A 23819-nucleotide genomic window follows, 5' to 3' on the forward strand; every position below is an offset into this window, starting at 1 on the left:
TCAGAGCGCGACGTCCCGTACGTCCGTGGGGGTGCCGGCCACGTCGAGCTCGTCCACGCCACTCGGTGACTGCGGGGAGCCCTGCTGCTGCTGCTGCAGCTGTTGAGCCTGCGGGAGGCTCGCCCCCAGAACGCCCTCCATCTGATCCTGGCAGGCCAGCAGGCAGAGCTGCCGGGGGGGGCGAGAGGGATTAGCACCCCCGGCCATCATCGCCACCACCAGCACCAGCATCACCACGATCATCAGCATCATCATCATCATCAGCAGGGCGGCCATCATCGCCACCACCACCCCCACCACCATCAGCATCATCAGCAGGGCAGTCATCATCGCCACCACCACCAGCACCACCACCATCATCATCAGCAGGGCAGTCATCATCGCCACCACCACCAGCATCATCATCAGCATCATCATCATCAGCAGGGCGTTAATCATTGTTACCCATCGTCACCACCACCAACATCATCATCGGCGCAGCTATCAAGTGTCAAAGGCATCGATCATCACCGCGGTTGATAAATTATTAATGCCAAATGCAAGTCAACAGTGCTCCCTCCTTGGCAAGTCACCAGCGGAATGTGTCACTTCCACCCGTGGCAAAAGGCTCCCCCCTCCCCTCCCTCTGGGGAATAGAATCAACCAGCGTGCGCTGGTTGATTCACAACTCTGATAATGTATGCACTGTCCTTGAAGTTGATTGGTCCACACCCGAGACAGCTTTTCTTAGAGCCTAGTCTCACATGGTCCTTGAAGTTGATTGGTCCACACCCGAGACAGCTTTCCTTAGAGCCTAGTCTCACATGGTCCTTGAAGTTGATTGGTCCACACCTGAGACAGCTTTCCTTAGAGCCTAGTCTCACATGGTCCTTGAAGTTGATTGGTCCACACCCAAGACAGCTTTCCTTAGAGCCTAGTCTCACATGGTCCTTGAAGTTGATTGGTCCACACCCGAGACAGCTTTCCTTAGAGCCTAGTCTCACATGGTCCTTGAAGTTGATTGGTCCACACCCGAGACAGCTTTCCTTAGAGCCTAGTCTCAAATGGTCCTTGAAGTTGATTGGTCCACACCCGAGACAGCTTTCCTCAGAGCCTAGTCTCACATGGTCCTTGAAGTTGATTGGTTTACACCCGAGACAGCTTTCCTTAGAGCCTAGTCTCACATGGTCCTTGAAGTTGATTGGCCCACACCCGAGACAGCTTTCCTTAGAGCCTAGTCTCACATGGGTTGGACCTGATGACGCCAAAAAGCGCACAACTCAAAGACAACGCACCATCAGAGTATGAGAGCTCGGGGTAAAGCATTTACACCATTGGAACCTCATTTGCCAGTACAAAATTGCTCATTCACGCTTTCACGTGAATTTAGCACGTTTAGCGGTGCCCGTCACTTGTATGGAGACGTAAGCAGGGCTACGTAGTAACTATTGTGAACTTTTATTGTGAACATTCGGTCACAGTTCCTATGACCTGCACTGTTTCATTGCTTTTATGGCTTTATTTTGGTGATTTCGAAAAGTGTATTGGTTTTGCCATGTTTGTCTGTTGTAGTACAGAGTTAGACTGATGGCCTTAATCTAAGTTGTCTTGTGGTTGTTGTTGTTGTTGTTTGACTTGCATCCCACTGGGATGTTTGCACACAGTGTTGGTGTACGATGTTTTTTTTCTGCAATATTTTGCTGTCTTTTCTTTGATTTTCTGTTTGCACTCAGTCACATATTCACTTTAAGATGTTTTCTTGTTCATGTTTTTGTTTTCTGTTTGTTGCGGTTGCACCCGATTCAAGAGCCGAATGGCTCACAGGGCAAAACCTACTAAATGAACTTGAACTAGGTTCATCTTCTAGGTCAGGGGTCGGCAACCTATGGCTCCGGAGCCGCATGCGGCTCTTTACGGGCTACTTCTTGACGATGAGTACGTATGTACTCAGATGCATTGCGGCTCTTGAAATACTGAATTTTGTACCGAATTGGAAAGAAATGGCTCTTCTTGTTATTTTGGTTGCCGACCCCTGTTCTAGGTTGTCGGGGGCCCCTACGGCGAAGGTGTTTGCTAATGCGACGGCAAAGCCACGAATCGCTTTTGCGACCTCCGCCGCAAGTGATCCGGCACGACGTCCGACGTTTCGCTCCGTGCGCCGGGGAGAGCTTCGCCAGGAACTCGGCGGGCTTGAGAGCCAAGCGTTTGGACACGGTAGCGACCGACGACCCGGCGTACAATCCGTGGTCATTGTCAGATTGTGGCTGACGGGACGCACCGCGATTAACGTGAACGACCCATTCGGGGGGGGGGGGGGGGGGGGACAGGCGGGATGGGGGGGGGTGTTGGGTGGATGCGGCGGCTGGGCTCACCGCGTCGCTGTTGACGATCTTGGCGAGGGTCTCGGCGAGCGGGGCAACCGACAGGCGCTCGTCCTTCCGGCTGAGCCGCGCGCCCCGCACGGCTGCCCCCACGCTGGCTGCGGCGATCATGGAGGGCGGGTACGTGGCGAACGTGAAGTCTGCACACGCACGCGGTGGAAGAACACGAGCAGAGGTCAGTGTCCTGCATCACGTAGCGGGTGGCTTCTCTAGCCACCCACCCCTCTCCCTCCCTGGCTCCACCGAAGCAGCGGACTTCAGCACCGCTCACACGGAAAGCAAAGCGACGGTTACAAGCGGAAGGTCGTCAACGGGCGGAGGCACCGAGCCAACAAAACACAGCTGGAATCACAAACACACCTGGAATCAGAAACACAGCTGGAATCACAAGCACAGCTGGAATCACAAACACAGCTGGAATCAGAAACACAGCTGGAATCACAAGCACAGCTGGAATCACAAACACAGCTGGAATCAGAAACACAGCTGGAATCACAAGCACAGCTGGAATCACAAACACAGCTGGAATCAGAAACACAGCTGGAATCACAAGCACAGCTGGAATCACAAACACAGCTGGAATCACAAGCACAGCTGGAATCACAAACACAGCTGGAATCACAAGCACGGCTTCTCTCTCCGGTCGGTGGAGTCGGCAGAGTCCCCGATCCGACACGAGAGAGAGACCGGAGCCAGCCGGCAGGGACCCGGACTCAGAGTAGGACCCCTCTAGCCCCTGGGAGTTGTGCACCCTGTTGTGTGTGTATTGTAACAGCTTCAATAAACCCTGGCGAAAGCCCCGAACTTACCTCCGTCTCCGAGTGCGTCCGTGAGAGCTTCTCTACGCATGTATGCCGATGATTTGGTAATAGCTGCTCATTCAGAAGAGGAGTTGGAGACGCTGCTGCTGCTGAGACTGGAGCGTGCCACTAAGAGGTGGGGCCTTACCATCAGCCCCATCAAAACTAAGCACCTGCCTGGGTATTTTATACCATCGGACACTCCACCCCCACAACTCCCAATTGGTGATGGGGCAGTTGTGGAGAGAGTGGAGAGTTTCCCATAACCTGGGCAGTGTGCTTATGACCGGGCTCCAGTTTATCAGCAGAGGTCTCACTCCGAATCAGACTCAGAGTAGGACACCCTAGCCCCTGGGAGTTGTATATCCTGGTGTGTGTAATATTGTAACAGCTCTACGCAAGCATGCACACGTTTGACAAATTACCCGTGGAAAAAAAACACTACTTTTCAAAAAACCCACACGTTTAAAGTAGGCTCAAGGAAAAATGTCTGTGCATACCGGTGGCACAGAGGGCGATGAAGGTGTACGTGTGCTTGCGGAGGAGCTGAAGCTTCTCGGCCGGCACGGGCAGCTCGCTGAGGATGTGCTCCAAGAAGTCGTGCGGCGTTACGGCAGCCAAGTCCCATCTCAGCCGGCACAGCACCAGTCGCTCCATGTCCTGCCAGACGTGGAAGAAGACGCAAGAAGGCGTTACAGCTGGGTCTGCCGATGTTTCATCCGGTGCCCCCCACCCACCCACCCACCCCCGAAGCGCCGATTTTTAAAATCCTTTATATTAAGTTCGCTTGCTTGCGTGCTTGCTTAGGACCGTGCAAATCTTTCGGTCGTTTTTTTAACACACTTCCCGTGATCCAATCGAGCTGACATTTTGCACACAGACTCGTTGTGCGTGACAATTTTCGTGAATTTTTCCCCCAAAATTTTACACTGTTTAGGGAATTTTTAAAATCCTTTATATTAAGTTCGCTTGCTTGCGTGCTTGCTTAGGACCGTGCAAATTTTTCGGTCGTGTTTTAACCCACTTCCCGTGATCCAATCGAGCTGACATTTTGCACACAGACTCGTTGTGCGTGACAATGCATTTTCGTGAAAAAAAATTCCTAAATTTTACACTTTTTAGGGAGAAATTTTTTAATATTTAATTACCAATTGTTTAATGCTGCGAGACAATCATCTGACCCATAGGTGGCAGCCATCTCAAGCCAGAGGACGAGATGACTCTAGCCGCTCCGATGCCACGCATATAAAGGATTTATAGTGAAAAACTTTGTTTTTACGGGTTAATTTTTTGACAATTTATTCTTTTCGAGGAAGAGCGCGCAGGACTGTGCGAGGACGTCGGAAGATGGCGGTTTCATATAATTTCTTTCAAGTTCCAACGGCTAATATTGTAACAGAGCGGAATCATTATAAGCTCACTAAATGGAAGAATTAGACTATCGGAACCTCATTTGCCAGCAGCAAAATATGATCATTGGTTTTTTATTCCCTTTTATCTGGCAACAAAACTGACACCTTTTTTTTACAAGGAGTCGTGTTTGCATTGACCGCAATACCTGCAGTCGTAATGCAAACAAAAACACAACTCTGATAATGTATGCACTGTCCTTGAAGTTGATTGGTCCACACCCGAGACAGCTTTCCTTAGAGCCTAGTCTCACATGGTGTTGGACCAGATGATGCCAAAAGGCGCACAACTCAAAGACAATGCACCATCAGAGTATGAGAGCTCGGGGTAAGCATTTACACCATTGGAACCTCATTTGCCAGTAGCAAATATGATAATTGTTTTTTACCCTTTTATCTGGCAACAAAACTGACACCTTTTTTTACAAGGAGTCATGTTTGCATTGACCACAATACCTGCGGTCGGAATGCAAAGAAAAACACAACTCTGATAATGTACGCACTGTCCTTGACGTTGATTGGTCCACACCCGAGACAGCTTTCCTTAGAGCCTAGTCTCACATGGTGTTGGACCAGATGACGCCAAAAGGCGCACAACTCAAAGACAACGCACCATCAGAGTATGAGAGCTCGGGGTAAAGCATTTACACCATTGGAATCTCATTGGCCAGTAGCAAATATGAGCATTGTTTTTTTACCCTTTTATCTGGCAACAAAACTTGTCAGATAAAAGGGTCAGTGCATATATTATCAGAGTTGTGTTTGTTTGTTTGCTTTCCGACCGCAGGTATTGTGGTCAATGCAAATATGACTCCTTGTAACAAAAAAGGTGTCAGTTTTGTTGCTGGAAAAATTAGGTCTTATGGCTGTAGAAAATTAGTAACAGAGCAGGGAAAAGGGGAATTGAAAAGCCGCTTTGTGTGGTCGGGTTTCAAATCTCGTCACCAGCAGCTCTTGGAGTCTGATGGAGTTGTCCGTGTAGACGCACAGCTTTTCGGCGGTCAGGTGGATCGTTTCTCGGAGCTTGGAAGCCAGGAACATGCACGCGGCTCCGAGCAATTGAAGGTGGCTTTTTTTGGTCGGCATCACGGCCAAATACCGGTCCAAATAATTCATTGCCAAGGTGAAGACCTCCTCTTCGCACCGCTGGTCTTCACATACCTACGACAAAGTTGCGCGCCGAAAAGGGAAAAACAACACGCGACTCCGGTTAAAAAAGGAGATCTTTTGTTTTTGCAAATACAAAACGGCAATCAATAACGTTGTGTAGTCTTCTTGGTTCTTTCGGTAAAGTCACGCAGAAGGGAAATAATAAAATAATAAAAATATAACATATTTTCTTTTAATGAAAAATTCTCACGACGTTTCGGCAAGCAGCCGTCCTCAGGTGAAGAACAGGTCTGTCGGGAAAGACAGCGTCTGAATGAAACACCACCAGGCTTGGCAGCGTATATTTAAGCTGGGTTGGAGGGGGAAGAGCGCCTTGACAAAGGAATTTGCATATCAAGAAGAATTTAGCATATTTATGGGAAATGCAGCTTTAAATCGAAATTTTACGTTGTGTAGCTTAACATGTGCAGCATAAATTCAAGATGTTGCAAACCCCAAGTGAGATAACCAAGCGTGTATATTACACGCACACCACATATGCAACGTGTATACATATTTTCAAGCAAAACCTTGGATTGCGAGTAAACTTGGTCTGCGAGTGTTTTGCAAGACGAGCAACATTTTTAAAAATAAATATTAATTTGATAAACGAGCGAGTGGTCTTGCAATACGAGTAGTACATGTAGTGTACGCTTTGTCTGCAGAGCGTCACGTGATCACAACTGATGAACGAGTGCTTTGGATTACAAGCGAACGAATTATGCTCAAAATCCAAGGTTTGACTGTATTTAATGTTGGCTTTTGTTGTTGTGGTGGTTGTCGTTGTCGCAAGATGCATTCAAGCGACATTGTTAAGCGATGACACGAGAGAAAGATTGGTAAGCGCTGGTGACAGCAACAGGGGCTTGTCCCTGGCAGAAGAGAGACGGTCCCTGAATTCCTGAGACACGTTCGCTCCGAAATGAATTCAGGTCACAGTCGCAACAATCGGGCCAACCAAAGTGGGGGGGGTTGGTGGGTTGGTGGTGCGTGGGGTGGGACCCTGACCCCTGACCCCCACTCTTTGTGTGTGTGGGGTGGTGTGGTGAGACCCTGACCCCCCCACCCAGCCCCACCCTCCATCCCCACCCTCCCCTCTCCTCCAACCCCCCACCCAGCCCCAGCCCCTCCCCACCCTCCCCACCCTCCCCACCCAGCTCCACCCTCCCCTCCCCACCCAGCCCCACCCTCCCCACCTAGCCCCTCCCCACCCAGCCCCACCCTCTCTTCTCCACCCAGCTCAACCCTCCCCATCCAGCCCCTCCCCACCCAGCCCCTCCCTCCCCACCCAGCCCAACCCCTCCCCTCTCCTCCAACCCCCCACCCAGCCCCAGCCCCTCCCCACCCGCCCCACCCAACCCTCCCCATCCAGCCCCTCCCCACCCAGCCCAACCCCTCACACCCCCTACCCAGCCCCACCCAGCCCCTCCCCTCCCTCCCCACCCAGCCCCTCCCTGCACGACGGACACAATAATCCCCTGTGGGCTGGTGTAACCAGGAGGTTCCTACCGGTACCAGGTTGTTTTTTTATCCTTTTGAGTTCAACGGAGATGCAAACCACGCCGTGTTTGCTGCACTGTCTGTAGCTGTGTGTGTGCGCGTGTGTAGCCACTAATGTTGACAACGTACATCACTAACACACACACAATACATCACTAACACAGACACAAACACGTGTTCACGTTCACAATTAACGACGCGCATATTTTATTTCACGTTACCTGCATCTACAGTATACAGACATTAACTAATGTATCACTCGCGGCAAATATGTACACGTGCACACACAGACAAAGATCCCCCGTGTAGCCTTAACTGACTGTAGGGGAAAGTGCTGTTAGCGAGTAGCACCTATGAAGACCGGAACGGCACACGAGGGGGTGGGTGGCCAGCACCACGCCCGACCGCCTTTGTCTCCCCAGTGGCGATATTTACACACCGCACCAAGTACTCATTTGAGGCTGAGTCGACCTAGGGGAGGCCCAGGACCGGTTCAGATAATCGTCACTGGTGTTGGCCGTGAGCGCTATGAACCCACTCACCCCCCCACTCACTCAACCCCCCCACTCACCCACTCACCAACTCACCCACCCACTCACTCACCCCCTCACCCACCCACTCACTCTCCCCCACTCACCCACCCACTCACCCCCCCACTCACCCCCCCTCTCACCCCCCCTCTCACCCCCCCACCCACTCCCCCCCACTCACCCACTCACTCACCCTCCCTCTCACCCACCCACTCACTCCCCCAGACTCACTCACCCCCCCCCTCTCACCCACCCACTCACTCCCCCCACTCACCCACCCTCTCACCCACCCACTCACCCACCCATTCACCCACCCACTCACCCACCCATTCACCCACTCGCTCACCCCCCCACTCACCCTCCCACTCACCCCCCACTCACCCCCCCTCTCACCCACCCACTCACCCCCCCCACTCACCCACCCACTCACCATCCCACCCACTCACTCACCCTAGTGATGGTGGTGGTGATAGTGATGATGATGATGGTGGTGATAGTGATGGTGGTGGTGATAGTGATGATGATGGTGGTGATGATGTTGGTGATAGTGATGATGATGGTGGTGATAGTGATGATGGTGGTGATAGTGATGATGGTGGTGGTGATAGTGATGATGTTGGTGGTGATAGTGATGATGATGGTGGTGGTGATAGTGATGATGATGATAGTGATGATTATGATAGTGATGATGATGGTGGTGGTGATGATGATGGTGGTGGTGATAGTGATGATGATTATGATAGTGATGATTATGATAGTGATGTTGGTGGTGATAGTGATGATGATGATGGTGGTGATAGTGATGATTATGATAGTGATGATGGTGGTGGTGGTGATAGTGATGATTATGATAGTGATGATGTTGGTGGTGGTGGTGATAGTGATGATGGTGGTGGTGGTGATAGTGATGATGATGATAGTTATGATGATGATAGTGATGATGTTGATGGCGATGTTTGACGTTGATGCCACCACGCTACCTCCAGCATCCACGTGGCGAGCGTCCTTCTCATGAAGGGCTGGATGTCGGTCTGCACGCCGCACTCGAAGTACGACGCACTGGGCACGTATCGCTCCTCCAAGCTCAGCAAGTTGGACAAAACCCTCTTGTCTTGCAGGAGGTGGGGATCTACTAAAGCCCTCTTGATGCCAGCTGCCTCGCCACACATCAACTCCATTCCTTCTGGGGTCGTGGGGGGCCCTTTTCGTTACAAGGTGGTGGTGGTGGGGGGCGGGTTGGTTGATGGTGGACTGTCCCTTCTTCTTCTGCTCCAAGAATGATTTTTTTTTACACGAAAGATGAAATATTGTAGGAGTCTGAGAAATGTAATAGCAGCTGCAGCAGCTGCAGTATTGATGCTCTTACTGGTGTAACAGGTTCCGGAGACACTTGTAGAGGTAACTTCTTTATTACAATACAACACTCCAACAGTCCTGATACTCTGCTACAGCTTAGGTACACAGCCTAGCTACACAGCCTAGATACTCTACTCTGGCTACGCTCCGGAACTCGCCCTCACAAGGTCGTAGCGTCGGGAGTTCCAGAGTCCCAGCGCTGGCTCTCGCAGCATCCCAGGGTCTTCAGATGGCTGGTCGTGGGTCTTGGGTCTTGAGTTACAACTGGGCCCGATCGTCCAGGGAGCTCCGGTTATATGCCCAGTCCCCAACGACGGGTGGGGCCGTGTGCGCCACCAGACATCCCACAGAGCACACACAGCCCCCCCCCCCGTTGGCGGCGCCCAGAGGCTTAAGCGTCTGGACCCCCTGGGAACCCAGCGCCTGGCGCCCAGGGGATTACGCGTCTGGACCCACCTGGTGTTGTGTATGTACCCCCTTTTTATTTTTTTTAATATTATTTTTTTTAAAGAATTATTCTGCCATCATATATAATATTGTTTTTTTAATAGACACGGGGCAACGTGGAACGAACACGCCCCCACACTTCCACAGATGCGCGCATACCTCAATTCAAAGGAAAGACGGCATGAAAGAGGGTAATCAAGGTCATAAACTCCCCGAATTTCACACAAGAGGGTTCATAGCGTAGCGCTAACTGCTGCACCACCGCTCCCCACATACACATGTGCGTACAGACACACACGTACACGTGCGTATGTACCTTCCGATGTTTTTTACGTGGGGGGGGGGGTACAAAGCAACGTCTTTGTTTTATTGCATCGCAGCAGCAGCGGGATCAGAACGACGATGAAACAGAAATTGTTCGTTAAAGACGAGCAAATATTTGCAAGCCGCACATCGACTCTGTGACGACTCGGAGCCGAGACGGAGCCGGTCTGCAACACGCGCGCGTGTGTGCGCGTGTCCCTGGGACCCCCTAGGGTCCACTCGGCATAAAATTAGTAAAATGTGTGCGAAGTGTTAGAAGCATCGACACTGGGGAGACAAAGGCGGGTGTGTCGGTGGCCACGTCGCGGCCTTCACAGGTGCTACTCGCTAGCAGCACTTGCCCCAACAGTCAGTACAGGCTAGACGGGGGATCTTTGTCTCTGTGGTGGTTCCTCCGCTAATACAGCGAGCGGCGTGCAGGCTGAGTGGCGTGGGGAGTGGAAAGGACGCTCTTATCTCTGGCCAGAAAGCGTGTTTGCTTTGCTAGATTCTACAAATAAACTCTATTGTTTCGCTCAGAATTATGGGAAATCCTTTCATCTTCTTGGTTCTTTCCGTAAAGTCACGTAGAAGGGGAAAAAACATAATACAATTATTATTTTAGAAGGGAAATAATAATATAATAAAAATAGCTAAATAGTTATATAATTAAAAAACCGTCATAAATTTATAATTTTAGAAGGGAACTAATAAACTAATAAAAAGGAAACATAATAAAAATAATTATATAATATTAAAAACCATAATAAAATAATTATTTTAGAAGGGAAATATTAAAATAATAAACATAAAACATAGTAAAATTGTTATATAATAATAAATACAACATAATAAAAGAATTGTTTTACAAGGGAAATAATCAAATAATACAACTAAAACATGATAAAAGAATTATATTATTATATTTTTTTAAATAAACATAATAAAGCTATTATTTTATGATGTTTTGTTTTTATTATTTTATTTTTTCCCTTCTACGTGATGACTTTACCGAATATAACCAAGAAGATGAATCCCTGCAGTCACGAAACCTCTAAGTCGAAAATCCTTTCGTTACGATTCACAAATTAAAAAAGAAATCTCCCTGCATCTGCATTGACGATCTGGACGCCGGTCTCAGCCTCCGCACAACCACTGCTGGGTGTGTGTCGCCGCTACAAGTCTCTGTGTGTGTGTCTCTGTGTGTGTGTGTCTCTGTGTGTGTGTGTCTCTGTGTGTGTGTGTGTCTCTGTGTGTGTGTGTGTCTGTGTGTGTGTGTCTGTGTGTGTGTGTCTGTGTGTGTGTGTCTCTGTGTGTGTGTCTGTGTGTGTGTGTCTGTGTGTGTGTCTGTGTGTGTGTCTGTGTGTGTGTGTCTGTGTGTGTCTTTGTGTGCGGTAGTGTAGCGGTTAGCGCGCTGCGCTATGAACCTGGCGACCCGGGTTCGATTCCCGCTCACGGCTAACACCAGTGACGATTATCTGAACCGGTCCTGGGCCTCCCCTAGGTCGACTCAGCCTTAAATGAGTACCTGGTGCGGTGTGTAAACATCGCCACTGGGGAGACAAAGGCGGTCGGGCGTGGTGCTGGCCACCCACCCCCTCGTGTACCGTTCCGGCCTTCATAGGTGCTCGCTAACAGCACTTGCCCCTACAGTCTGTTAAGGCTACACGGGGGATCTTTGTCACTGTGTGTGTGGCATCAGCACGAGGAAGACAAAGACGGCTGTGCGTGTTTCTAGCCACAAGAGCCTCCAGCAGAGGCACCACGCTGCCCTGGCAGTCTGCGTGGGCTGTGGGTGGAGTTGGACGTGGGGGTGGAGTAGCCAAGTGGTGGACAATGTCAACGAGGGACCCTAAGGGGGGGGGGGGTGTGGAGTGGCCAGCACCACGCCCGGCCTACCTTTGTGAAAATCTAAAACACGTCCTGTGCCACCGCTAGGTCAACTCGGCCTGAAATTGTTGTTCTAAGACATCGTCACCTGGGTGGGGGTGAAGGCGACCCGGGCGTGGTTCTGAGCACACACACACAGAGACACGAGACGCCGTGACGCCCTTGACAGGCGCTCGCTCACAGCGCGTGCCGCCAGCAGTCTGCGTGCGTGGTCAACGTGGGGTCGTTGAGTTTGTTGCTATTCAAGTTGTGTTTCTGATAGAACAAAGACAAAGATCCCCCGTATAGCCTTAACAGACTGTAGGGGCAAGTGCTGTTAGCGAGCACCTATGAAGGCCGGAACGGTTACACGAGGGGGTGGGTGGCTAGCACCACGCCCGACCGCCTATGTCTCCCTACACACCGCACCAGGTACTCATTTGAGGCTGAGTCGACCTAGGGGAGGCCCAGGACCAGTTCAGATAATCGTCACTGTTTTGTGCCGTGAGCGGGAATTGAACCCGGGTGGCCAGGTTCATAGCGCTAACCGCTGCACCACCGCTCCCTGATAGAACACACGCTCATTCACACACACACACGCGCATAATTGTACACACGTGTGTACATGTACACAGAGTCGTGTATGAACCCATATTTAAGTTTGTGTTACAGTGGGGTATCTGTAAACAACACCAACGTATCGTGAATATGCAGAGCAGAATTTATGTATTACAACTTAATTGTACAATGCATCAATGTACATTCTAGATTAGAAGTTTTCGTGACTGCAAGGATTCATACTCTTGGGTTTTTTCGGTAAAGCCACGTAGGTGAAAAATAAAGAACTAAAAAAATGTTCTATAAATAATAATAGAAAGAAACTTAGTATTTAAAAAAAACTAAAAAATATAATTTATTTTCTATTTTATTTTTTACCTACGTGACTTTAACGACAGAACCCAAGAGCATCAATGTAGAGCCTATAGCGGCACGAACACACATTGTACAACGTCTATAACATGGTAAGTACATCGCATCGTATACATCCACGTAACACAGTCTTGTACCATTCATAAAACAGCTACAGATACATTACAACGATCCCCCCGTATAGCCTTAACGGACGCTAGGGGCAAGTGCTGTTAGCGAGCAGCACCTCGTGATTTTGAATGGAGGGATGGAGGTGGGAGGAGGGGAGCCGAAAGCCCCTCGACAAACATCCACTCCTGCCAGGGTCAATCATTCACCCGTGTGCTCTCTAGGCGGGTCAATCATTAATAGTGCACCACACAACTCCACCCACCCACCCACTCGCTCACTCGCTCACTCCCACATTCATTGAAATCATCTCGGTTTCCCGTCACTCTCGTAGAAGCGGAGCGTTGGTGAACCGAGCTGATCCATGCACCACCAGCACCACCACCACCAGCACCACCAGCACCACCACCAGCACCACCACCACCAGCACCACCACCACCAGCACCACCACCACCAGCACCACCACCACCAGCAGCAGCAGCAGCATGGCCCCAGGATTTCTCTCCGCACCCTCCCTCCCCCTCCTGCACAGCAGCAGCAGCAGCTGTATGAGACTGGCTCCATCTCTCCTCGCCGCCGTTTGCATCGCCGCCGTCTTCGCGGTGTCCGCAGCTCACGAGGGTAAAGCAAAAACACGAAACGACGCGGCTCTCTCTCTCTCTGTGTGTGTGGCTCCGCTCAACGATGGCTCTTTCAAGGCTCCTCCCGCGTGTCTCTCTCGTTACCCTGCGTGTCTCGTCAACTCGTTCGCCGAGACGGAGTGTGTACGTGTGTGTGTGTACGTGTGTGTGTGTGTACGTGTGTGTGTGTCTCTGTGTGTGTGTGTCTCTGTGTGAGTGTGTACGTGTGTGTGTGTACGTGTGTGTGTGTGTACGTGTGTGTGTGTACGTGTGAGTGTGTGTACGTGTGTGTGTGTGTCTGTGTGTCTCTGTGTGTGTCTGTGTGTGTGTCTGTCCGTGTGTCTGGTGTGTCTGTGTTTGTGTGTCTCTGTGTGTGTGTCTGTGTGTGTGTGTCTGTGTCCGCGTGTGTGTCTGTGTGTCTGTGTTTGTGTGTCTCTGTGTGTGTCTGTGTGTGTCCTGTCTATGTGTCCTGTGTGTCTGTGTGTCTGTGTCCGCGTGTGTGTCTGTGTGTCTGTATGTCTGTGTGTCTGTATGTCGTGTGTGTGTCTGTGTGTCTGTGTGTCTGTGTGTTGTGTTTCTGTGTGTGTGTCTATGTGTGTGTCTCTGTGTGTGTGTCTGTGTGTGTCTGTCTATGTGTCTGTGTGTCTGTGTCCGCGTGTGTGTCTGTGTGTCTGTGTGTCTGTATGTCTGTGTGTCTGTATGTCTGTGTGTGTGTCTGTGTGTGTGTCTGTGTGTCTGTGTGTGTGTCTGTGTGTGTGTGTGTCTCTGTGTGTGCGTGTCTCTCCCCCGCAGTGGACATGCTCGACACGGAGACGGTGCAGGAGACCTCGGCTGGGTCGCCTTCCCTCCTGACGGGGTGAGGAGGAGTCGAGAGGCCACGAAACTTCTGTGGATGTTCGAGGGGGGGGGGGGGGCGTCCATAAATGACGTCACGCACCTGGGGGAGGCGGGGTCACACTTTTGTGACGATGCGTGACGAGGGGGGTTGAGAAATGTGACGTCGTATTTAAAATTCGCGACTTTAATAAATATAGACAACACGTTCTACTTCATTTAATAGATTTTGTAATAAATGTTTTCTCCTACAACGCTTCTGTAGGGACATTTATCACTTGACCCTTGGGCTACACTCATTTGAAACTTTTGAAACAGCCTGCCTCAGCGGCTATCCCGATCTTTTTTCTCCCGATGGCGATTTCTTGCGTCGCGATTGAAACGTCGTAGTTTGTTCGTACATTTACTTGTTCTACGTGACTTGCCGAAAGACCCCAAAGAATCCGTGTTTCTTGTTCTGCCCCGCGGCAGATATGGGGCGTGCTTACACAGCAACTTCCTGATATGGTGTTGAGTTGGTCACGTGACCAGGAAGTTAAGGGGTGTCAGCCGTCACACAGAGTACACAATGGAGGCACACTCAGGGTCTCAGTGAATCTGGTCATTGTGGTACTTGAAGAAGCATTGTCTGTCAGTTCGTTTATGTTCTTACAATACCGGGAATGCTGTTATAGTGTTAGGATTGACGTTATAATGCTTTAGACCCAAATAATATCAACTCCTGCAGTCACGAAAGCTTTAAGTGAAGATTAAATAAATACAGATTCATGATAAGCACGCCTCAAACTCACCGTCTTCCAATTCCACTCACAAAAAAATCACCCCCCCAACTCCCCCCACACTCCCCCCCCCACACTCTCCCCCCACACTGCCCCCACACACTCCCCCCCACACTCTCCCCCCCACTCCCCCCCCACACTACCCCCCCACACTCCCCCCCACACTCTCCCCCCACATTCCCCCCCACACTCCCCCCCCACACTCCTTCCCAACACTCCTCCCCAACTCCCCCCCACACTCCCGCACACCCCCCACACTCCCCCCCCACACTCCCCCCCCCACACTCCCCAACCCCCCCCACTCCCTCCCCCCTCACCACGACGGCAGTGGCAGCCCGCGAGTGGCCAGGCCCCCGGCGCTTGTACCAGGCGCAGTGCGGCCCCGCCGCGCCCCGCCAGGACAAGTGGCTGCGCACCGACTGGGTCCCGCGTGGCGACGCTCTCCCGCGTCTTCCTCGAGGTCCGCTTTCCGTTTCCGTCGCCGCTGCCCCCGGGGCCTCCCTCTCCTCCTCCCCCCCACCGCCACCACCGCCACCACCGCCACCACCGCCACCACCGCCACCGCCGCCACCGCCGGCAGCGGCTGCGTCAGCGACGCGCTGGAAGTTTACTACCGGGAGTCGACGACACCGGAGACGTCCCGCCGGCGTCTTCGCGGACGACGAGCGGCGGCTCTTCTCCAAGGTCGACTCGGTCGGCTGGGACAGGTCGGAGGCCGGGGAGACCACGGCGTCGTGCGACGTGGGGCCCCTCTCCCGGGGCGGCCTCCGCCTGGCGTTCCGCGACACGGGGCCTGCGCCCGGCTGCTGTCCGTGCGACTCTTCCACAGGCGCTGCCCGGCGCTGGCGCTCGGACTCGCCGCGTTCCCCGACGCGCCGGCCGCCGGCGACGGGCGGTGGGCGCTGTCGGAGGTGCCGGGGCGTGCGTGGGCCACTCGCTCCGGGCCCCTACAGTCTGTTAAGGCTATATGGGGGATCTTTATCTTTGTGTATGTATGTGTATGTGTGTGTGTGTATGTGTGTGTGTGTATGTGTGTGTATGAATGTATGTGTGTGTATGAATGTATGTGTGTGTATGAATGTATGTGTGTGTATGTGTGTATGTGTGTGTGTGTATGTGTGTGTATATGTGTGTGTGTGTATGAGGCCTCCGGGCAAGCGAACGAGGTACCACGTGATCACGTCCTGGATGTGCCCACAGCCCCGTCCCCCCCCGTGGTGCGTGTCCAGGCGGGGATCGTCTCGGAAGACTCCGTCCTGGTGACCTGGCTCGAGCCAGAGCAGCCCAACGGCTTCATTCTGGACTACGAAGTCACATGCTACGAAGAGGTACAATTGTCGATTTTACTTGCGTGCGTATGAATGTACACGCGTGTGTCCGTGCGCGTGTGTCCGTGTGTTCGATTCCGCTAACGGCTACGATTATCTCAACGAGTCCTGGGTCTCCCCTAGGTCGACTCAGCCTCAAATGAGTTCCCGGTGCGGTGTGTAAACATCGCCACTGCGGATACAAAGGCGGCCGGGCGTGGTGCTGGCCACCCACCCCCTCGTGTGCCGTGCCGGCCTTCATTGGTGCTACTCGCTAACAGCACTTGCCCCTACAGTCTGCTGACACTACACGGGGGATCTTTGTCTTTGCATTAGCAAGTGGAGGGCAGCAGAGTTTTCACAACAACATCATCATCCCGTGAACCAGGTGACCCGAGTTCAATGGGTCTCTGTGGGATGAGTCTGAACCCCCCCCATCCTGCACCCCCCCCATCTGCCTCCCCCCATCTGTAACCCCCCCATCTGCACCCCCCCCATCTGCCCCCTCCCATCCTGTACCCCCCCATCTGTAACCCCCCCATCTGCCCCCCCCCATCTGTCCCCCCCCCCATCTGTCCCCCCCCCATCTGCACCCCCCCCATCTGTCCCCCCCCATCTGCACCCCCCCCATCTGTCCCCCCCCCCACCAGGATGACGATGACGACACTGACGCTGACACTGATGACGACGCTGACACTGACGACGAGGCTGAGTTGATGCGGCTGCTCTGCAGCGAGCCGCGTGTGACGTGGGGGGGCTCCGTCGTGCGGCGGGCTACTCGCTGCGGTTCGCGCGTCGCAACGCCGCCGGCTACGGGGACTACAGCCCCACCTCCACTTCCACACGTCTCGCGAACGTGAGTTGCACCACCAACCACCACCAGCACCCACTACCCACCCACCACCACCACCACCAACCACCCACCCACCCACCACCACCACCAACCACCACCACCACCACCAACCCCTCCACAACCTCCCCCCACCCACCCACCCACCACCACCACACCACCACCACCAACCAGCACCAACAACCGCACCACCCCACCACCACCACCACCAACCAGCACCACCCACCACCACCACCACAACACACCACCACCAACCTGCACCACCCCACCACCACCACCACCAACCACCACCAACCTGCCACCAACCCCACCACACCACCACCAACCACCACCACCTGCAACCAACCCCCCACCACCACCACCACCACCACCAATAACCACGCCCACTACCACCACCACCACCAACCAGGCACCAACCCCACCACCACCAACCACCACCAACCACTACATACTAACCCACCCACCACCACCCCCACCACCCACCACACCAACTACCCCTACCCCACCACCCACACCACCACCACCAACCACCACCACCACCAACCCACCACCACCATCACCATCCACCACCACCACCCACTACCCACCCACCACCACCACCACCCCCCACCACCACCAACACCCACCCACCCACCCACCACCACCACCCACCACCAACACCAACCACCCACCCACCCACCCACCACCACCACCACCACCACCCCACCACCACCACCAACCACTCACCCACCACACCCACCACCACCACCCACCCCCCCCACCACCACCACCAACCCACCACCCACCCACCACCACCACCACCCACCACCACCACCACCAACACCAACCCCACCACCACACTCACCCCCACCACCCACCCCAACATCCAACCCCACCACCACCACCACCACCCAACCACTATGCCACCACCAACCCCACTACCAACCTACCACTACCCCACCACCACCCCACCCCTCCTGTCTGTTGTGGTTGTTGTGGTTGTTGTTGTAGGTGTTGCTCTGTTGTTTGTTGTTGTGTTTGTGGTTATTGTCGTTGTGGTTGTGGTTGTTTTTTCCCTGTAATGAAAGGATGTATTTGCTCCCCCCCCCCAGCGAAAGTGACGCAGCAAGTGGTCATCTGGGCCGCCGCGGTGTCCGCCCTCCTCGCGGGTCTGCTGCTCATCGCTGCCTCTTTCATCATCGTCAAGAAGAGGTGGGGGGGCACTGGGGGGGGGGGCACTGGGGGGTCACACACAGGCGTTGTGTGCGCTGTGAGTGTGCCCACGTGGTTTGGCTGCACAGAGAGGCAATGCCCCTCCGTGTTGATCATCTCCGGAGCGAAACTCGCTTCTTCACGACTCACGCGGCGTTGATGTCTGCTGCTGCTGCTGCTACTGCTGCTGTTGCTACTGCTGCTGCTACTGCTGTTGCTACTGCTGCTGCTACTGCTGCTGCTGTTGTTGCTACTGCTGCTACTGCTGCTGTTGCTACTGCTGCTGCTACTGCTGCTGTTGCTACTGCTGCTGCTTCTGCTGTTGCTACTGCTGCTGCTACTGCTGCTGCTGTTGTTGCTACTGCTGCTACTGCTGCTGCTACTGCTGCTGCTGCTACTGCTGCTGTTGCTACTGCTGCTGCTTCTGCTGTTGCTACTGCTGCTGCTACTGCTGCTGCTGTTGTTGCTACTGCTGCTACTGCTGCTGCTGTTGTTACTGCTGCTACTGCTGCTGCTACTGCTGCTGTTGCTACTGCTGCTGCTTCTGCTGTTGCTACTGCTGCTGCTTACTGCTGCTGCTGTTGTTGCTACTGCTGCTACTGCTGCTGCTGTTGCTACTGCTGCTACTGCTGCTGCTACTGCTGCTGTTGCTACTGCTGCTGCTACTGCTGCTGCTACTACTGCTACTGCTGCTGTTGCTACTGCTGCTGCTGCTACTACTGCTACTGCTGCTACTACTACTGCTGCTGTTGCTGCTGCTGCTGATACTGCTGCTGCTGTTGCTACTGCTGCTGCTACTGCTGCTGCTACTGCTGCTGCTGTTGCTACTGCTGATGCTGCTGCTACTGCTGTTGCTACTGCTGCTGCTGTTGCTACTGCTGTTGCTACTGCTGATGCTGCTGCTACTGCTGTTGCTACTGCTACTGCTGTTGCTACTGCTGCTGCTGCTACTGCTACTGCTGCTGCTACTACTGCTACTACTGCTACTACTGCTGCTGCTGCTGTTGTTGCTGCTGCTACTGCTGCTGCTGCTACTACTACTGCTGCTACTGCTGCTCCTGCTGCTGTTGCTACTGCTGATGCTGCTGCTGCTGTTGCTACTGCTACTGCTGTTGCTGCTGCTACTGCTGCTGCTGCCTGCTGCTACTGCTGTTGCTGCTGCTGCTGCTGATGTTGCTACTGCTGCTGCTACTGCTGCTGCTGATTCGTGCGTCGCCTTGTGTCTGAAGGAGGTGCGGTCACTGCCGGGCAAAGTGGGAGTCTCCCCAAGAGACGCGACCTCGCTTCTACAGCGTGCGGGGTGAACGCTCCTCCACCTCTCACACTCAACACACTCAACACATACACACATACACATACATACATACACACACACATACATACACACATACATACACACATACATACACATACATACACACATACACACATACATACACACATATATATACATACACACACACATACATACACACCATACATACACACATACATACACACATACACACATACATACACACACACATACATACACACACTCAACACACAATACATACATACACACACACATACACACACATATATACACACATACATACTTACACATACACACATACACACACACATACACACACATATATACACACATATATATACATATATATACATACACACACATACACACACATACACACATACATACACATACACCACACATACACACACACATACACACACACATACATACCACACAACATACACACACACATACACACACATACCACACATACACACATACACACACATACATACACACACATACACACACATACATACACACATATACACATACACACACACACACCCCCCCTCACACACTCTCACACCACCCCTCACACACTCACAACTCACACCACCCCTCACACACACACACAACTCTCACACCCGCCGTGTCCGGTTAATGTCGCCGTCGCCCCCCACAGTGAAGATGCCGGGTTTCAGGCTCTACATCGACCCACACGACTACGACTTGCCCAGTGACGCTCTCGCGCGAGTTCGCCAAGGAAATCGACGCTTCGCGAATCAAAACTCGGACACGTCATCGGAGCAGGTGAACTGGAGGGGCAGACACGTCTGTACCGTCGTGGTACCCGTCAACTAAAACTTACTCGCAGGGCGCCAACTTCAAAAGAATGTTGACACCGCCGCTGAGAATTTGCGAGAAATGTTTGTGCCTCCAGGGCTCTGCAGATCGCCTGGTCCACGTTGACAACAATGGCGGACGAGCGGGAGAAACTGTTTGCCTTTTGGAAGCTATTAACGGCACATCTACACCATTGCAACCTCATTTGCCAGTAAAAAATATGATAATTGTTTTTTTACCCTTCTATCTGGCAACAAAACTGACACCTTTTTTACAAGGAGTCATGTTTGCATAGGCTACAATACCTGCAGCTTTAATGCAAACAAAAAACACAACTCTGATAATGTATGCACTGTCCTTGAAGTTGATTGATCCACACCCATGTGAGACTAGGCTCTAAGGAAAGCTGTCTCGGGTGTGGACCTGTTTGCACTTAGTCCACTTTAAGATGTTTTCTTGTTCACGTTTCTGTTCTTTGTTTGTTGCGGTTTGCACCCCGATTCAAGAGCCGAATGGCTCACAGGGCCACACCTAATACATGAACTTGAACCGAGGTCACCCAGCCTGACAAGTGAGCACTGATTGGTGCAGTTGTGTAACAGATCCATCAGCGCTGGGGGGGGGGGGGAGAGACAAAGACGGCCGGGCGTGATTGACTCTGTCGCTGCACCACCAGCCTCGACAATGCGTCGGGGCTGCATCTACATAAACACGCGGGGCTCTACCTAATACATGAACTTTGAACTTTTTGAAACTTTGTGCTACCCACTGCCTTTGACCCCTTGGCCCGCAGGAGAGTTTGGCAAGGTGCGCATCGGATACCTGAAGCGTGGAGGGCAGCGCGGAGGGGCAGCGACGGTGAGCGTGGCCGTCAAGACGCTGAAGGGCAGATCCGACGAGCAGCAGCAGCAAGACTTCCTGTGCGAGGCGAGCGTCATGGGCCAGTTCGACCATCGCAACATCGTCCGCCTGGAGGGCGTCGTCACCAAGAGTGAGCTGCTGCAGAGAACGTCCCTTCTACGCAGTTTAAACAAAGTCACACCGGCGAGTCTGTTACGTCGCTGGCTGTGCGGCTGGTGAAGCCCGTTGTCGTGATCACCGGTGAAACGTCACCGCACTCGGATGGGAAATGTTGTGGATTTGCTCTCCAACTATACACTACACTATACACTACACTATACACTACACTATACACTACACTATACACTACACTATACACTACACTATACACTACTATACACTACACTATACACTACACTACACTATACACTACACTATACACTACACTATACACTACACTATACACTACTATACACTACACTATACACTACACTATACACTACACTATACACTTCACTACTACACTACACTATACACTACACTACTATACACTACACTATACACTACACTATACACTACATACACTACTATACACTTCACTACTAAACTACACTATACACTACTATACACTACACTATACACTACACTATACACTACTATACACTACACTATACACTACACTATTATACACTATACACTACACTATACACTACACTATACACTACCATAGACTACACTACTATACACTACACTATACACTACACTATACACACTGCACATTACACTACTGGTTCTTCACGTTCTGCAGATGTAGATGCCACTGGTTCTTCACGCTCTGCAGATGTAGATGCCACCACCACCATCTATTGCGTGTGGTGGTTGAACTTACAACTCTCGGTTCAGAACGGGCAACCGGACGTACGAACAGGTTTGTTCGTACCTCTGAAAGTTCGTGTTTATGAAAACACAGCGATGCATCTTGGCAGCAATACAAGGTGCGTACGTGACCCTGTGATGATGTTGCGGTATTAGTCGTGAATGCTTTGCGTGGATTGCTAACGTCTGCTTTTCTTGCCCTCTCGACGAAGGTAAACCCGTCATGATCATCACCGAATTCATGGAAAACCATTCCTTGGATGTGTTCCTCAGGGTAAGAAGTGGCAATGCCAAGTGGTGCGATCATCGGTGCGTTGCAGCCTCACAACACTCAGCGGTTGTGTCTGTAACTGTCCACACATGAAGAGCAAACGGTGGCGTTGTTGTTGTTGTTGTGTTGTTGTGTTGTTGTTGTGTTGTTGTGTTGTGTTGTTGTGTTGTTGTTGTGTTGTTGTTGTTGTGTTGTTGTTGTTGTGTTGTTGTTGTGTTGTTGTTGTGTTGTTGTGTTGTTGTTGTGTGCCGTAGTTCCTACTAACCGGGGCTCCGCTTGCGGTGATGACTGCACGCGTGTGCATCAAACTTCCTTTGCACCTTACGTAGCCAACTGGCGCTGGGGGGCGGGGGGCAAACCAAACACAACAAGCGGCAGTTCTAAACAAATTAGTTTGTCAAACTCGACGGTGACGATAACGATGACGTAAAAGCACCTCGCAGCTCCTGGAAGAGCGTTCCAGACGGCCGCACCAGCAGCAACGTCACCCAGGCGCCTCCTCCTCATCGCCTCCTCCCCCCCCTCCTCTCCCCCCTCTCCTCCCTCTCCCCCCTTTCCTCCCTCTCCCTCTCCCCCTCTCCTCCCTCTCCCCCCTTTCCTCCCTCTCTCCCCCTCTCCTCCCTCTCCCTCTCCCCCCTCTCCCCCTCTCCCCCTCTCCTCCCTCTCCCCCCTCCTCCCCCCCCCTCTCCCCCCTCTCCCCCCTCTCCCCCCTCTCCTCCCTCTCCCCCCTCTCCCCCCTCTCCCCCCTCTCCCCCCTCTCCCCCCTCTCCCCCCTCTCCTCCCTCTCCTCCCTCTCCCTCTCCCCCCTCTCCCCCCCTCTCCTCCCTCTCCCCCCTCCCCCCCCTCTCCCCCCTCTCCTCCCTCCTCCCTCTCCCCCTCCCTCTCCCCCCTCTCCTCCCTCTCCCTCCTCCCTCCCCCCTCTCCTCCCTCTCCTCCCTCTCCCCTCCCTCCCTCTCCCCCCTCTCCCCCCTCTCCCCCTCTCCCCCTCCTCCCTCCTCCTTCCCCTCTCCCCCCTCTCCCCCCTCTCCCCCTCTCCTCCCCCCCCTCTCCCTCCTCCCGCCTCCCCGCCCTCTGGCCTGGACCACGTGGTAGAAGAAGAAGGGCGACTTGCTGTTGCCCCAGCTGGTGGGGATGCTGCGGGACGTGGCATGCGGCATGCGGCACCTGTCCCGCGTGGGCTACGTGCACCGAGACCTGGCCGCCCGCAACGTGCTCGTCAGCGGCGAGCTCACGTGCAAGGTGTCCGACTTCGGACTCTCGCGGATGCTTCTGCCGGACGACCACTCCGAGGCGGTGTACACCACCCGGGTAAAGGTGGGTGGAGAAAGGTGTCAGTTTTGTACCAGT

General features: G+C 52.9%; 1 protein-coding gene across 1 annotated transcript; it reads right to left on the bottom strand.

Moving 5' to 3' along the window:
- On the bottom strand, nucleotides 1-8926 carry LOC133362597 (G1/S-specific cyclin-D2-like). The gene is made up of 5 exons (XM_061581525.1): nucleotides 8729-8926; nucleotides 5515-5730; nucleotides 3661-3820; nucleotides 2352-2500; nucleotides 1-168 (listed from the first exon to the last, which is right to left on the bottom strand). The coding sequence occupies exons 1-5, from the start codon at nucleotides 8924-8926 to the stop codon at nucleotides 1-3; spliced, it is 891 nt and encodes a 296-aa protein (XP_061437509.1).
- Nucleotides 8927-23819: the final 14893 nt, after the last annotated feature.

The sequence above is a fragment of the Lethenteron reissneri genome, unplaced genomic scaffold (assembly GCF_015708825.2).
Source record: "Lethenteron reissneri isolate LAM-NWPU_2019-01 unplaced genomic scaffold, ASM1570882v1 scaffold_1541, whole genome shotgun sequence".
Taxonomy (NCBI): Eukaryota; Metazoa; Chordata; class Hyperoartia; order Petromyzontiformes; family Petromyzontidae; genus Lethenteron; species Lethenteron reissneri.

Excerpts from the sequence above, each read along its gene's own strand:
- LOC133362597 (XM_061581525.1), bottom strand. The coding sequence starts at position 8,926 with ATGGAGTTGATGTGTGGCGAGGCAGCTGGCATCAAGAGGGCTTTAGTA. Across the intron at positions 5,731-8,728 it reads TCGCCACGTGGATGCTGGAG|GTATGTGAAGACCAGCGGTG; the intron begins GTAGCGTGGTGG and ends ACTTTGTCGTAG. Across the intron at positions 2,501-3,660 it reads CATCGCCCTCTGTGCCACCG|ACTTCACGTTCGCCACGTAC; the intron begins GTATGCACAGAC and ends GTGCGTGTGCAG.